The 17,264-nt window shown below is 33.5% G+C and overlaps 1 protein-coding gene across 5 annotated transcripts in view; it reads left to right on the top strand.

The window, feature by feature from the left end:
* ROBO1 (roundabout guidance receptor 1) overlaps nucleotides 1–17,264 on the top strand; it is a 967,818-nt gene that overhangs the window by 873,978 nt on the left and 76,576 nt on the right. For 4 of the 5 annotated variants that reach the window (XM_021679301.1, XM_021679299.1, XM_021679302.1 and 1 more), the window contains exons 7-9: nucleotides 8,653–8,661; nucleotides 12,566–12,690; nucleotides 15,246–15,417. In XM_021679301.1, coding sequence (XP_021534976.1) covers nucleotides 8,653–8,661; nucleotides 12,566–12,690; nucleotides 15,246–15,417 — 306 coding nt within the window. The remainder of the gene's footprint in view (nucleotides 1–8,652; nucleotides 8,662–12,565; nucleotides 12,691–15,245; nucleotides 15,418–17,264) is intronic. The other variant, XM_044919565.1, reaches the window with a different exon arrangement.

The raw sequence follows: 17,264 nt of genomic DNA, 5'->3' as shown, positions 1-17,264 counted from the left end.
ATGTGATTTATTCAGGATAGACCTGATTAATTCTGGAGAGGATCTTGATCTGGTTCAGTTGAGTAATTGTATCATTATTCCATTATGTACCTCAACTCTAGACCCTTTATGAAATATGCCATTTGAAGGCAGGCTTCCAGATTTTCAAATGAACAAGTTCTTGAGCACTTTCTACATACAAAACAGTATGCACAGATAACTAAGACCTGGATCCTGCCTTATCATAGCAAGTGAAGAAGAGAGATAGCCACAAAAAACAACAGTATTAGCAGAATGTAAAAAGTGGATTTGTACAGGGGGGCGAAAGTACTTTCAGATGGGAACATGACTGCCACTTGTTTACTCTTTCAACAGATATTTACAATGTATGTTCTCAATTTAGTAAATTCTAGAGAAAGAATGGCAAAGAAAATAATTAAATCCTTACCCCCCTAGAGCTTATAGGCTAGCTTGGGAGATAGACATTTATAGAATAATTACATAAATGTATAATTTTAAGCCATAAGAAGTGCTATGGGAGGAAAATTGAGGTTGCTGTGAGAATATATGGCATTGTGGATAAGATTTAGTATCAGATTTAGTGGGAGTTCCTTGGAGATCTGTTTTTTGAGCTGAGAGCTAAGGTAAGTAGGAATTAACTAGGTAAAGCACTGGGTGGGGTGTGGGGAAGGAATCTCTTGGATACAACATACAGAGAACCAGAGGTAAGATGATGCGTGGTAAACTCAAGGACACAAAGAAGGCCTCTGAGGCTAAGTTAGGGAGGTGAAAGGGGACAGGTGATATGAGAAGACACTGAAGAGCAGTGGCCAAGGTAAGGATTTTCCTCTCTATTTGAAGAGCAGTGGAACCATACTGAAAGATTTTAAGCAGAAACATACTACAATCCAGTTAGTTTACTTTGGTCTTGTTTTTAAGCATTCTCGCCACATTGTGAGATTGGATTGGAAAAAAAGCAAAGCAGTAGTTCAGCTGAGCACTGTTGGATATCTTAGGCCAGAGTGGTGGCAGCAGAGTTAGAAAGAGGGAAATGAAATGCACAAGGAGTTTGGAAATAAAAGCTATAGGGTTTGGCAATGAATTGTACACCTCAAGGAGGAGGGAGAAGAAAGATCCAGGTTGGGCGCCTGGGTGGCTCAGTTGGTTAAGCGACTGCTTTCGGCTCAGGTCATGATCCCGGAGTCCCGGGATCGAGTCCCGCATCGGGCTCCCTGCTCGGCGGGGAGCCTGCTTCTGCCTCTGCCCCTCCCCCCTCTCATGTGCTCTCTCTCTCTCATTCTCTCTGTCTCAAATAAATAAATAAAATCTTAAAAAAAAAAAAAAGATCCAGGTTTCTGGCTTTCTAAATTGATTTAGGGAATATTAACATCAAAATTATGATCCTGAGGTCCTATGTCAGGTGGCACACACATGGTCATAGATTGTCAGGTAGTTGCATTTCAATTTCAGGCTCTTTAGTAGGCAAATAATGGAGTTGTACCATTTAATAACTGCTTTCAGAACGGGCACCTGGGTGGCTCATTCGGTTCAGTGTCTGCCCTTGGCTCAGATCATGATCTCAGGGTCCTGGGATCAAGTCCCGCTTTGGGCTCCCTGTTCAGCCGGGAGTCTGTTTCTCTCTTTCCCTCTCCCTCTGCCCCTCCCCCTGCTCATGCTCTCTCTCTCCCTCTCTCTCTCATGAATAAATAAAAAATATTTTAAAGAAAAGTGGGGTCTTTTTTAGAAGTGGAAGGAAAAGAGAAAAATACTAACTTTTTCTGAGTATGATACGTCAGGCATTGTGCAAGTTACTTTGTGTATATTTGTGGGAAAATAATTCTTCACTACTATTCTGTTAAACTTTCGATTGAACAGCTAATCTATAGCACGATTTCTCATTCCTGGCACTATTAACATGTGGGATTGGACCATTCCTTGTGGCCTGCAGCTGTCTTGTGCTTCGTTGGACGTTTATCAGCATCCCTGGCCCCTCTCCATTAGATGCCAGTGGCACCCCCCTTCAGTTGTGACAACCAGACTTGTTTCCAGAACAGTGATCCTCAAGGAATGGGAGATATTTGAGTGGAGGGGGAAAGTTCATAGTATTTTATGTATCTATTAAATATATTATAAAAATGCCCCTTTCGTCACTCTATTTTTATGTCTGAAAAGTTGAAAGACATAATGACAGGCTTTTAAGTTAAACTCAGTCTTTTCCCCCAAAAGAAATCACACCTAGTATTAAAAAATCCTAAGTGTTTTTAATTGTTAGAGATATTATCATTCATGAGGATCTATGCATGTAATTTCTCCGGCATAACAGTGATGGGGTTCTGTCAGTTCAAAGGTAGTTACCTTCACTACTTGAAAATTTGAGTGTCCTCTGTTTTAATAAAAATGTATCTCTTCCCAAAAGAGTCTCATAACTCACTATTTTACTTCATTCACCTTCTTCTGGAATGTGGTGTTTACAATCCTAGTCTGTCAGATTTATTAATTGAACCCTGCTAGTCAATGAAAAAAAATGATATGAGAATAAAAAAGAACCACATCAATTTAAAGATTCATTAGAATTTAGTTACTAATAACTAAATAATGAAACTAATAATGAAAACTAATAATTAGAATTTAGTTACTAATAACTAAATAATGAAACTAATAATGAAAACTAGTATCTGTGAATTAGGAGAATTCCATAGTCATGGTGATTTCATTTATAGCACATTCAAGAAAGCTGTTGTTCTCTGATATTTAGTAATAGGATTGGTTTTACCATAGATAAATTTGCTTAACTATGAAACCTTTTATAGAGTTATTCTAGGAGTTTAGAATACTTAAATTATTTTAGACTCACATACTGTGGCAGTCTTCTGTCATTACATTTCAAAATAATTATTTCGCCCATTGCTAACAGTGAAGAATCTTAATACTTTATCTTATAAGGATAAACTTGAATATATTTGCCATTATTCTTCAAAAATTGAGATCTTGTGAAAATTTCAAAAATTTAATCATTGTTGCATTAACTATGTAAATATTTTCTTGGAATTTTCTTATATCTTCTGGATTTATCATATGAGCTATGTATATAAAGTACTTCATCAACTCAAGGTAATACTAGCTGAAAAGAATATTTTTGAGGACATTTTCTAGTAGAGTATATGTTTGTATATACATAATCTGAAGGGAAAATATTGGGAATATTTCCCAGAGGGATATATCCATTATCCTGCTTTGCCTCTGAATTTTCATACTCTTAAAATCATAGCATATAAAGCACTTTAAGAGTCAACTCTTCTATTCCTTTACCAGACAGGGTTATAGCTAAACTGTTGTGGCCAAATGGAAATAAATCCCATTTTTAAAGACCTCTGGAGACATCACAGTTGGCCACCAATTCATGGTTCAGTGACCTTTACTGTTAACTGCTTCTTTTCTGTACTTTCCCTAAGTCACTCATGCTATTATTTAGGCCCATTATCTTCTTGTCTTCTGGCCTAGTAGTTATCAAGATTGGCTGCTCCCAGTATTTATTAGACCTAATCTGAAGACTTAAGTAAAGTATCTGTAGAGCTACCTTATTTTCTCAGACAAAAAAAAAAAAAAGCCTCTTTCTCTAGCTTCTGTATATTTTTTCAGACATTTATTATCTTTCTGACTCTTCTCTCCTGTATATAACAAGCAGATAGAAGAAAGCTTCCCTCTCTCCCTGCCTCCTTCTTTCCTTCCTTCCTTCTTTCCTTCCTTCGTTCCTTCCTTCTATTTTTGCTTCTCTTAGCTTCTTATTTATACCTAAAGATTATTGTCTGAACAATGTATATTCTTAGATTTTAAAGTAATTAAACAGCTGGGGGGCCCTTTGATGTCACATTCAAAAAAGGAAGAAAGTCTCTTATTCTGAGTGAGTTTGTGTGTGAAAGACTGAGGGAGGAAGGAAATGTGGGAGAAAGGGAAAGAGAAAGGCTAAATTCTTCCATTTTAAACTTTTTAAAAAGGTATTAGTCAAGTATGTAATATTTGTATGTCTCCAAATAGTTTAAAGAAAGCTGTCTTTTTTCTTTTTTACACTCAATCAGGAACCAGAGTTTTATAATTATATAAACACCACCAAGATAACATAATCTAGGTGAAAGCAGTGTGTTTTTTATGCAGCCTTGTGCCAAATTCTCTAATCCCTCACCCTTTCCATACTCCCTCAAATATAAAAAATTTAGAAATGTTACCGAGGATGGATTATAATCTGCATAATGTTGCCATGTTAAAAAAATAGCAAGTTTTAACCTCTTTTTACTTTTTGAGTTTATTTTACTTCCTACTTAACATATTTACCATAACAGTAATTGTGTGGAAATATAATTTGTTCTTGCCTTTCAAAAGAGTATTATTCAGGGGGCACCTGGGTGGCTCAGTCGTTAAACGTCTGCCTTCGGCTCAGGTCATGATCTCAGGGTCCTGGGATCGAGCCCCGCATCGGGCTCCCTGCTCGGCGGGAAGCCTGCTTCTCCCTCTCCCACTCCCCCTGCTTGTGTTCCTGCTCTTGCTCTCTCTCTCTCTCTCTGTCAAATAAATAAAATATTTTTTTTTAAAAAAGAGTATTACTCAGTTTATAATGATTTCAAGTATGAAGTGATGACAATTGGCTCACCCTTAAAAAATGATCACATTATTTTTTTTTCCAAAAAGGTGAACTTTTCAAGAGGTTTTAAGCCTATTGTCTTCTTATCTGTTAATTTTCCATGTCTTTTTAAAACTATAGCTAATTATTTTTAAAGATTGTTTTAATATCCTAAGCAAGTATTTTAGTAAGTTTTAATAAGTAGGTAGTAATTATTTTAATGGTAATGGTTTTCGGGTAAAAATTTTATGACAGTTTAAATTTAAAACCAAATACCTTTTATGTCCTGTTGCATATAGTTCTCCCCAAACTGGTTAACCAGAAGGAAAATGTATACAGAGACTTGAATTTAGTCAAAAAGCCTTGAATTTAGTTGAAAAGGCAGTCTTTGGTTAGTCATCTGTGACCTTGAGAAAGTTACTGAACAATTTAGGTTCCCATTTTCTCATGCAAAAAGGATAGGGTTAGACTGATAAGTTCTAAGGTCACTTCCAGCGCTAACATTTTATAGTTTTATTGTTTTATTAGTGATAGAGACAGACAGGCTTTTCCTCTTTCTTAACGAGAAAAGGGAGTTGGGGTAGAGGTGCTTCTAGCCTTTAAAGTAGAAAAAAAAGAAATGGACAAGCGTTAGGGGAGTGTAGGAGTGAGGCCACCCATAAACCACAAGTCTTCAGAGGATAATGAATGAACATGACCCAAATTACTCTGCTTTTCTCGGCTTCTTTCTGGACATACCTAACTGGACAATAATGGGCCCTGATTGTTGTATAGAAGGTCCCTGCTGTCTGTATGGAAAGAAAATTCTTTGACCTGACCCTGAGAGGAAGTATGGTAAAAGAGGAAATTTGAGAAAAACTTAAAGAAATTTCTATCATTTATTCTTGAGAAGAGAAAATTTAGAATGGTCATTCCTTCAAGTGAGTATAAGGATTTTATATGGAGGATATTAATGGCATGTATTTGTTTCCAGAAACTAGAATAAATAAAAAGGGGGGTTAAATTGTGACAGGCAGGTTTTCATTTAGATAAGAGACATCATTTCCTGATAATCATGGTTGTTAAAAGCTTAAATGATCATGCAAGATAGGGTACTCTAAAAACCTCTGATGCTTTGGAAGCTTCTGTGTTAGATGTTGTTCTTAGATAACTTTATGAAATATTTTCCACTTGTCATTTGTCATTGATGTGATATGCAAATACATCAGCCAGAAGTTCTTGAATACACTGGATTTTAATTAATGAAAGATTCAACTCCTCTGGCTTGATCCCTGGTAAAACCTCTAAGCAGGGAAAAGCACTTTTAAAACTTTAAATGATCTGCTTCCTAGTAATTTTCTTGTTTCTAACATGTTGGATATTTTTGAGATGTTTCAGGAATTTTAAATTACTGAAAATATATGACTCGAAAATCTTGAGGAATCATTCCTGTAGTCTCTTGGCTTTAAATAAGGCTTACTCTTAAAACAACAACAACAAAAAACATAAATAAGGCATACTCTTAACTGTATCTATCTAATATCAAATTTATTTTCACAGGTTATCCCCAAAAATAATTCTATAACCTTTTGCTTTTTCAAAGCAAAATTCTATTGCTGCAGTTTGTCAGGTTCTCTTTTCTGTAGTTTCTAAATATTTCTTCCTGTCCTTTAAAAGACAGACCTAATTCTCAGACCTTCTCTCTGCTCACAAGGAACATACTAAGCACTGTTCAGGAGGGGAGAATTCTTTTAAAATAATCATTTGGTTAGAACTCTTGAAGAATAAATTCATAGAATGTTTATTTCTCTTTCTTCTGATAATACATTATTTGACTCTATTATATTATTTACCAATTAGCATGAATTGACACCAGTCATGAAATCTATTAAAAGAATCATTTAAGAAATTTCAAAAAAAAAAAAAGACAGTATCTTGAAGGGTTCGAAAACCCTGTTTTCAAGTCTAGGTAGCATAGCTGTTGATCATGCCTAAGTAAGTTGAGAAAAGGGTTTTTTGTTTGTTTGTTTTGTTTTGTTTTGTTTTTTTAACTTTCCTTGCCTGAGCACACGAAATATTATACTTAAATTTTTTTTCTTTAGAGTGAAAAAGAAAGACAAATTATTTCGCTCATGAAGGGAACATGTGAGTTGAAATGTGTTTCTGAGTTACCTTTAAATTTTGCTTACGTGGTAACAATAGGCAAGAGAACGTTTGTCTCTTTTATTTCACTTTTTTTTTTAATTATTCTGTATTTTATTTAAAGCATACATCTTGGGGTGCCTGGGTGGCTCAGCTGTTAAGCATCTGCCTTCAGCTCAGGTCATGATCCCAGGGTCGTGGGATTGAGCCCCACATCGGGCTCCCTGCTTGGAGGGAAGCCTGCTTCTCCCTCTCCCACTCCCCCTGTTTGTTTTCTCTCTCTCGCTATCTCTCTCTGTCAAATAAATAAATAAAATCTTTAAAAAAAATAAAAGCATACATCTTTATCCTTCTACGTGGACTACGGAGCATGCCCATAAAGCAAAAGCAAAGCAACATAAATTGAGCTTGAATATATTACTTCATACCATACATTGTACCAAAATGTCCTGTGATCCCATCAGACACCTGAGCTTTCCCCACTCCCTTGTGTTTTATTTTTCCCTGGTGGCAGGCGTTAAGGAAATGTAATTTCTGATTCAGCCCGGGAAATAACTTGAGAAGGCTGTTTATAGTCTGATGGGAATTTTTTATTGTGTTCTGTTTTGTTGTTGTGTTGTCACTATTTTAAAATTGTACCTTTTCACAACAGCAGATGTGCTCGGCATAGTTTATTTAAACTACAGGAATGTATGTGAGGTTAAATTAATTTTGATTTGCTTAAAGACGTGGGAGTTATATATTGAGTCAAATGTATCGTGGCTGTATATGGGGCTGTTATGAAAAGGTTCTGCATTTCGCAGTTACTACCTTTGTTTCTAAAAGAGCAAAATCGGGGGGGGGGGAAATAAAAAAAAATAAAAGAGCAAAACCAGTCATTTTCCAGTATTTAAAGTATGTATCGGGGCTCCTGGGTGGCTCAGTTGGTTGAGCAACTGCCTTTGGCTCAGATCATGATCCTAGAGTTCCGGGATCAAGTCCCACATCGGGCTTCCTGCTCTGCAGGGGAGTCTGCTTCTCCCTCTGACCCTCCCGCCTCTCATGTTCTCTCTCACTCTCATCCTCTCTCTCAATTAATAAATAAAATCTTTAAAAAAAATGAAGTGTGTATCACTTGAAAATTATATTAAAATGCCCAGTGTTTCAGCCTTGAAAGCAGATAATGTGATTATGACGTCATTAGATAGGTTTATAAAGTTTTATCTGTTTTCATGTGTTCACATTTTTTCTATGTGTCTTCTTAATTAAAATTTTGCAAGGATTTAGGTGTAACACTTTTAATAACCTCGCTCCTCAGCCTACAGTGGTGGACCAGCAGCACCTGAGTGCTAGTTAGAAATGCAAAATCTCAGGCCACACTCCTGGCCTATGGAATTATAATTTGTATTTTAAATTACAGGTCTTAGGTTGATTTGTGTGCTTATTCAAGTGTGAGAAACGTGGATTTGATAGAATATCATTGGTAGCGCGAACCTTTTAAAAATTAATCTGATGAAAAAAAAATTAATCTGATGGTGGAGTTGTATGATTTAACGCTGCTTTATCTTTTATTAAGATGCTTGATTTCTCTTCTAAGTAGCATTAGCAGTTAAGATTTATAGTGTTTTTAAACCCATTACATATGTAGTTATCTAACCCTGTCAAATGTAGTCATTGAAACGTGTTTTATAATTGTACGGCTATCATCCATTGTAGTTCTGTCATTTAATCATAGTAGAGATTTTAAGACTCATTTCTATTTTTCTTCAGTTACTCATGATTATACTTAAAATGCTAACAAATGTTCATTCATGGACCGTATGAGCCAAATATTAACGTGTTCTTTATTTTACTTTAAAAGAAATATCATTGTTAAGTCAAATCTTATTACTTTTTCTGTTTCGTTTCTGTTTCTTTCTTTTTTATTTATTTCATGTTTTCTTTTTTTTTTGTTTTAGTTGGGTCTGGTAAGTTGACATTTTATTGGCCATCTTCTAATCACCGTGTCCCTGTGACTGGAACTTCTCTTCCCCTTTCCATCCATACCCTTCCATGTCCTTCAACCAATCAGCCTCCATGTTTCACTTGTCATTGGCCACAAAGACAGACTGCACAGAATAAAGTCTGCAGGAAGTATGGGTAACTGTGACAAAGAGTAAAGGTAATGGGGTTGCTAACTTTATGTCTTATTAAATGATGTGTGATCTGCATCCTTTTATTTTCTTTTCTCTCCCTAATTGAGTGATAAAATAAGGGATAGGACTATATTGTGGTTAAGTACTTTTTCAATTTATATTTCACAAGATAAACAAAAATAGGTGCGCACAGAATGATTTGGTTTTTTTTTTTAATCCAAAATATGTTTATGAATTCATGTCTGTCAACCTGAACTTTTGTTAACTATTCTTCAGTAATGGTCATTCAAAGTCCTATTGATGAATAACCTTGCACTTAGGGCTGTATGCATTCTTTTTCATTTCTATGTGTCAGGTTCATTTCATTTTATGTAAGAAATAATTGCATGATGTTTCCAAAATTTATCAAAGTTTGCTCTGATAAACATTTGTCCTCACATAAATAGTCATTAGGTTTCTAAGTACTTTCATGATCAGTACATTGGGGAAGATACATTCACCCTTTAAAAATGCTGGAACACCATTTTTGGAGAATTTCGCATGAGGATGCTAAGTGGTATGCCAGGAAATATTTGACCCTAGGAAAAGCTCCATATTTTTTTAAGTTAAAGGGCTACAAAACTATTCTAAAGGTGTTCAGACTAATACAGATAGGATGGATTGTTCAATAATGGTGATGCAACAAGGGACTATTTGAAAAAAATAGCTTTCTAGATGCTACCATATATGTAAAAATATATATGGATTAATACTTAAACATAAAAAAGTAAAGACAAAAGTATAGGATGAAAATGGAGGTGAATGTTTACATAATTTATTACGTATTATATAATCTATATCTTATTGATAGAATGAATACCAAAAATGCTTAACCAGATTAGAAAGACTGTCAACAAAATGAAAAAATGTATCTACAATATATATGAGAAATGGATAAATTTTGCCTGTCAATAGTTCTTAGAAATAAAAAAGATAAGCATAGGAATGCAATAGTCACAACAAATAGGGTATCAGTGACAAGGTAATGTGAAGGGGAGGCATCAGTTAAAATTATCTTGAATATAATTGGGAAGGATGTTAATGTCACTACTGTTTTTAATAGTGAAAATTGGAAACAAATCCAAATTTAAAAACAATAGCTTGGTTAAGTAATTTAAGTAATTTGTATATGGTTTATTAAACAGTTATTGAAATGATATTGTAAGAGAACATTTTAAAACACTGTGGTCCAATTTGCATGGTTGAATTACGGGTAGGTCTTCTTATTTTCTTTGCTGTCTAATTTTCTAAATTTTCAACACTGACCATATATGACATTAGTAACATGGTTATGTATTTTTAATTATAGCAAGTTTAAATGTCACCTTTGAAAAATGTTCCAACATTATATCATGAATATCAAGTAGATGGATGTGATGAATGGCCTTCGCAATCTAAAAAGGTGGATGATGGTGATAGCTAGATTGATAGATAGAGGCCCATTTAATCCATTTACATTTTCATAGAGATATATTTATATAGAATAACATACATGTAGAAAAGGATTTTTTAAAGTTATATTTCTAATACATACCTTGTGGCTGATGTCACTGTTGATGTTGGCTCGAGAATATGCCTGCAAAATATAGTAAATTCATTTCCAGGCAGATATCCTGTGTCAAGGATTGCTGCAGGATAAATGTAGTTAGCATAAGGGTTTGTATCCCTTGTTCCCAAGTAAGTCTTTGAGGTTGGAGGAGAACTGGCATTTTATAAAAGAAACATGGGTTCTGGCACATGCTATTAGACATGCTTCTGAGATTTAGGAAAGAGACCACCCAAAGTTTATACTTCTCTGAGTGGTTTGAACATTGATATTTCCCTACTCAAATTCCCTGAATATTGGAAAAGTCATATTCTCCCAGTCATTTAATTAATCATTTGTTTTCCTTTTATTGAAACAAACCAAACTCTCTTCTGGATGTAGTTCATTATCCAGTCAATCCTTTCAATTTCTTGATCTGATTTCTACCTCAACTATTCCAGCCCCTAACCAAGGAATCAAATGCTCCCGTATGGATGTATATGGAGGAAAATCCCCAGGCAATGATACACATGTCTGTTATTATACCTGGATAATGATAGTGTTGGCTAAATTCATGAGTAAACCACTCAATTACAATCAGAGTTTAAAAAAATTATAAGCTAGAACTTCAGCGTCACCAAATTGAACCTAAACTGTATCCCCTGAGTTCATATTTTCTTCCCTATAAGTTACAGGACATTTGAAGGCATTTGACCTAATTTTTCAGGTCTCCTATAATTTTCTAGTCAAATGGTATAATTTCTACCAAACCTCAATTAAAAATAAAAAACGAGTATGGAAGAAATCACACTAATCTAGAAGTTAGGAGATCTAATTGCTTTCTTCAGTTTTGCCACTATGCAATCTGCAGCGAGTTCTGTTACATCTCTCTCTTTTTTTTAAGAGGTTTATATTTCAAACGAGAGATTTACAAAATTTATATATAATATATATTATAAATATTTGTATATATGTCTTAGATGCAATTGCCTAGACAGTACTGATCAAGAGAAAAGTACCTTTTCAAACCCTCCGCTTCATTAACAAAGAAATCAGTGGTAGCATTTGTGGATATAATCTGAATATAATTTTTGGTTTTTATTCCCTTGAAGGCGTTATCCCAAGTGATTCCTGTAAGTAACTAAAAGTAATTTTAAAGAAAAGGTTTAAAATAACAGAACAGTCTTAAAAAGTGGATTGGAAGAACCCTCTCCTGTATAAACTGTTAAATATCTGGCTTGAAATGTTCACTTCCATTTGAACTGAGACAAGAGAGAATAATTAGGTGTTTCAGACAGCTGATAAGAAATGCATTTGAAAAGTGTAAACAGTAGGTAAAAAGACTTACATTCAGTGCACATTTTTCTAAGCATAAAGCATGGCCCCCAAACAAGCTTCCCCCCCCCAAAGTGACTCCATCAGCACACCTAATGTTTTCACCTGCCATTGCACTCAATGTAACTGACACAATTTTCTGACACTCTATTTACTGCTGGATGAAGTGGCCATTTAAGTCTGTATAAATCAAACAGTTTGGACAAAGCTGGCAGTATTTATAATGTCAGGATGAGCAGATGTTTCGAATTTGCCCTCATTTCCATATGTATTCTGTTGGAACATGCCCTTGCCTATGTAAATGAAGGAGGCATTTGACTCTACTATTGCTTTAAATTCATTTCTATTCAAGTAATTGGACTGAAGACTCTAAATGGTTATAATTTTCATGGTAGCATTTCAGGAGCTTTTGAGTTAAATTAAAGTAATTTTAGGGCCTGCTTACATCAGGAGACCCTTGGGTGTATGATTAAAGTCCATTCACCTTTAAGCAGCTCTAAATGAGAAAAGATATTTATTCATACAAATTTCAGGTGTACTTTGAAAGTAATGGGTCAAATTGCAGCTCAAGAATTCTTTTTAATGTGGAGGTTAATCTTAAAAGGTCAGCTGATTAAAAAAAAGACCTCTGCACACAAAAAATTCTATTCCTTTCTATAAATAAGCACTTAACAATTTAGCTTCAATTAAATTAAGGATGAGAATGGGTACATTACATCTTATAGTGCATAATGAGTTACATAAAATAATGGCAGCACTTGGGATATCAGCAAATTGTCTCAATTAGGTTAATAACTACATGGTTTTGATTCCGATCATTTGTTTCATATCCTTTAGAACCTCCACACTTTGTTGTGAAACCCCGTGACCAGGTTGTTGCCTTGGGACGAACTGTAACGTTCCAGTGTGAAGCAACCGGAAATCCTCAACCAGCTATTTTTTGGAGAAGAGAGGGGAGTCAGGTAAGACCTTATTCTAATATTTCAGTCAGCAAAGGTGGGTGCCAGGTATATAAGAAAGCCCAAAATGTTAGTCATATAGCTGTTACTTTAAGAAAACTGAAAAATCTCTGAATGCCCTAGAAAATTTCAACTATGAAAGAAGACAAAATTTCCTTCATTGTTATAAATCTAAAAGCAATTTCCCCTTCCTAGTTTTGGTACATAGGGTGGTATATTGCATAGTAATTATCATATTAAATTTACCTTTATTTCCAATTCAGCCACGTTAAAAAAAACTACACTTTTTCTCAACATAATTTAATTATTATTTCGATTATTCAGATATCTGTAATTTTTTTTTTTTAAGATGTATTTGCTTGCACACACACAGGGTGGAGGGGCAGAGGTAGAGGAGGAGAGGATCTTAAGCAGACCTTGTGCTGAGCACAGAGCTGATTTGGGGCTCGATCTCAGGACCCTGAGATCATGACCTAAACTGAAAGCAAGAGTGCATGCTTAACTGTGCCACCCAGGCGCCCCTGAAATTATATGTTAAAAGAAATTTATACACATTTAAAACAGAGATGATTAATTATTCAGTGCAATTTCTCTAAAAACACCAGGAATCTTAAGTGTCTTCTTCACTTCTTTATGTATGGATGTCTGTATATGTCTGTGTGTGTATAGATAAATAGATATCAATTATATATATCAATTTATATATGTCAATTAAAGATTCATCAAACTATGTGGTATTCTATTTAATATAGATGTCATGGTAAATATAGTTCAGTATATTCTAATTCTTTGAACTATCATATGTGATTGCCATTTGCCATCAAATAACTCCAAACATTTTATAAACCAGATTTTTCTGTATACATTGAACTACAATATAAAGCTCTATGCTCTTACAAACTCTAAGTTCACTATGGGTTTCAGCTTAATAAAAAGGAAATTTTGAAATAATTTTCACTTTAAAGATAATAGGAAACTTTAAAATAGTTTTTATATATGTCTTTTTTCTCATCTCTTATTGGCTTGCTTTCTTCAACAAAAGAAGCAGTTCCCTTTACTTGTTTTGATACTTGTAAAAAAGATTCTCATTCATTTTTAATACAGTTATTCCTTAACTCTTTTTGTTTTTTGCTTAAATCAATCTTGGGCAAGTTGTCTCATGGTCTTGCTCTTACTGTGCTCCTAAACTATATATAAGTAGTTTACTGACTGCACTCACTCCTCTTTTGTGGGCAATGGATCAAGTTCACCTTTGTTTTCACTTTGGTAGGCAAATATTAACTTGATTATGGTATGTAGACCCTCGTTTGAGTTATAGTACCTTCGTTGGTTCTAACACATTCCATTTGGCCTCAAAGACTAAATTTGCTGATAGTAAATTATAGACAAGAAAAATTGAAATATTTAGTACAGCAGAAAGAATTGGGAGTGTATTATATAAGAAAATCTACATAGTAGTAATAGTAAATCCACTAGAAGTTCTCAGGAGAGTAATATTTAAATGATTCATTTAGTTATTAAATAAATTATTCATTAAGTCATTTAAACTGTGTCCAGTTTTGAAATAATTTTGACTTTGTTTGGCTTGGTTTAATGATACAACTTACTTTTTCCTCCAATTTTGTCATTGGACATGTCATGTATTCATGGAATAGTAGATAAGCCTTTATAAAATTATATATGTTAAAAAGCAATTAAACTTTTAAAAAGGAACAACTTTATTTGGTTAGAAGAAATCTTGACTTTATTTCATGAAAAACAATGACATCAAGTGTTATTTCCCATGAAATATACACTCTCTCTAACAAGGGAACAAATTTCGATCCATAGTGAGAAATTTGTACCACAAAACAACATCAAATCTTGTGTTGACTTTGTATATAAGCTAACTTATATAGAAAGACAAATAAAACTCCATTCTGAATTCTTAAATTTAATATTTGATTTTCAAAATAATCGATGACGGATATGCTCACCATCTAGAGGAGAAATAAGAAACTATTTACAGTTTGATAGAAGTTGCTGAATTTTATAACAGACGGATAACAGACACTTGTTATTGTGCCAAAATGCTATCTTTGAACTTAATTTGTCAGAATGTGTGTACATTTTAATTTTGTTTATATATTAAAAGATTTAGTGTTTATAATCCTAACAGTCATACATATGTAAAGCAAAGCTTTTGCCTCTGTGTTGATTAATATGTAAAACTTTTAACTCTGTTGATACCAAATATTTTTCTATATCTAGTATTGTTTGAAATTGATAATTATAAAAGTACATATCAATATTTAGAATTTATTTAAATTTTAAAATGATCCTATGTAAGGGTAGGTCATTAAACTTTGTCTTTTATGTGTATGTATGTATCTATATATGTGGGTATGTGATGAAAGAATATTTAGCTTATTTGTTTATATATGCATGTGTGGTGTGTACGTATATGTGTGTGTATACATTTATATACCTATTTATAAATATATATGTATACGTGCCAAAATATTAGAACCTAGCAATTAACCTATTGTTATTCTTTCCTCCCAAATACTGGGTTCTAGAATCTGCTTTTCTCATATCAGCCACCTCAGTCAACCAGCCGCTTTTCGGTCTCCCAGACTGGTGATCTCACTATCACTAACGTCCAACGATCTGATGTCGGTTATTATATCTGCCAGACTTTAAATGTTGCCGGAAGTATCATCACAAAAGCATATTTGGAAGTTACTGATGGTAAAGTAGAGCATTTTATCTGAAAATGTTCAAGTTTGGCTTATGATCTAAAGAGAGTGTCAGTAAATGTGTTTATTTTCTACTGTGTATCTTTCTGACAGCAGTTTTGGTGTAAAGATAAAAAGGATGTCGATACAATGACTAAGCCTAAAATTATTCTTATTTTAACTTGGCTGTACTATAAATTCTAGCATCGAGTCAGATCTGTAAAAGCACAGCAATTAAACAAGGAGAAGTTTATACTGAATAGCTGTACATGGGAATGTTACCATGTTTTAGAAAATAAAGTTAATTTAAAATCTCCTTTTAAAAAAAAGGAGTGTAAAAAAATCCTTTTTTTTCACCAAATTAAGGAGATAAAATGAATTGCTGATAAGTCCTACTCACAACTCATTATAATGAACAAGTTTTCCATTAATAATGTGATTTTGTCCTGTTTATCAACACCCTTGAGCCTGATCAATTAATGCCAAATACATTTTGAAGACACAGTGATGGAAAGAATCTTCAAACCATGAGATGGAGAGTAGTAATAATTTGAGAAGGCAAGAAAAAGTTGTATACATATAAATATATAAAAAAATATATGTACATATCTGTATATACATATATACCTAAAATAAATATATACATATAATATTTATTCTCTTTGTTGCTGTATAGTATTCTATTGTATAAATAGCTCATAATTTATTTATATACTCTTCTACTGATGGATTGCTTTCAGTTGAGGGCTTTTATGAACAAAGTAAATATCCCTGCGCTCAGTTATCTTGGTTTGCCTTTTGGCAGATGAATGTACCCATTTCTTTTTCATTTTCTCATATATTCCAGATACAAGTTTTTGTCAGATATGTATTATAAATATTTAGTTTCGGTCATTCTCCTAATAATGATTTTAGTTTTTAGTTTTGATTAGGACCAATGTATTATTTTTCTTTTGTAGTTGATGCTTTTAATTTTCTGTCCCACCTAAGTCCATGTAGATGTTCTCCTATGTCTTTTTTTAGAAGTTTCATTGTCTATACTTCTAAGATATAAGTTTTTAATCCATTTTAAATTATTTTTGTGTATGGTATAAAACAAGAATCAAATCCCCTCTTTGTGGATACTAATGGTTTCAAAATCATTTATGGAAAAGACAGTATTTTCCTCACTGAATTACAGTGGCATCTTAATCATAATTCAGATAAACATAAATGTGTGAGTTTGCTTCTATTCTCTCTATCATATTCCATTTATGTATTCATGCCAGTATGTATGATCTTAATTATTGTAGCTTTATAGTAAGTCTTATAAACAGGTAATGTAAGTCTCCAACTTTTTCTTGTTTTGAGTTGGCTATTAGAGGTCCCCTGCATTTTCTTATAAATTTTAAAATAAACTTGTCAGTTTACGCACACACACACATACACACACACACAACCCTAAACAACAACAAAAAATCTGAGGTTTTAATTTTGATTTCACTTAAATTATTGAGAAGTTTAGGAAGAATTAACATCTTAACAATCTTAGTCTTCCAATTTAGGGAAATGGTATATATTCCATATATATCTCTCAATTTATATAGATCTTTAATTTTCTCAACAATGTTTTGTAGTTCTTAGGGTAGATATCTTCCATATATTTTGAAAGACTTATTCCTATGATATTTTATGATTTTTGACGTGACTGCATATAATATATACATATATATATCTCATTATTGTATTGTTTGAGGCCAGATGTACAATTGATTCTTTGTATATTAACCCTGTATCCAGCAACTTGCTAAATGCACTCATATATAAGAGTTTTTAGGTATATTACTTTGAAATTTTTAGGAACAAAATGTGTCAATTCCA

Source organism: Neomonachus schauinslandi, chromosome 1 (assembly GCF_002201575.2).
Source record: "Neomonachus schauinslandi chromosome 1, ASM220157v2, whole genome shotgun sequence".
In the NCBI taxonomy this organism is placed as follows: domain Eukaryota; kingdom Metazoa; phylum Chordata; class Mammalia; order Carnivora; family Phocidae; genus Neomonachus; species Neomonachus schauinslandi.
This window is presented reverse-complemented; position numbering and strand designations above follow the sequence as displayed.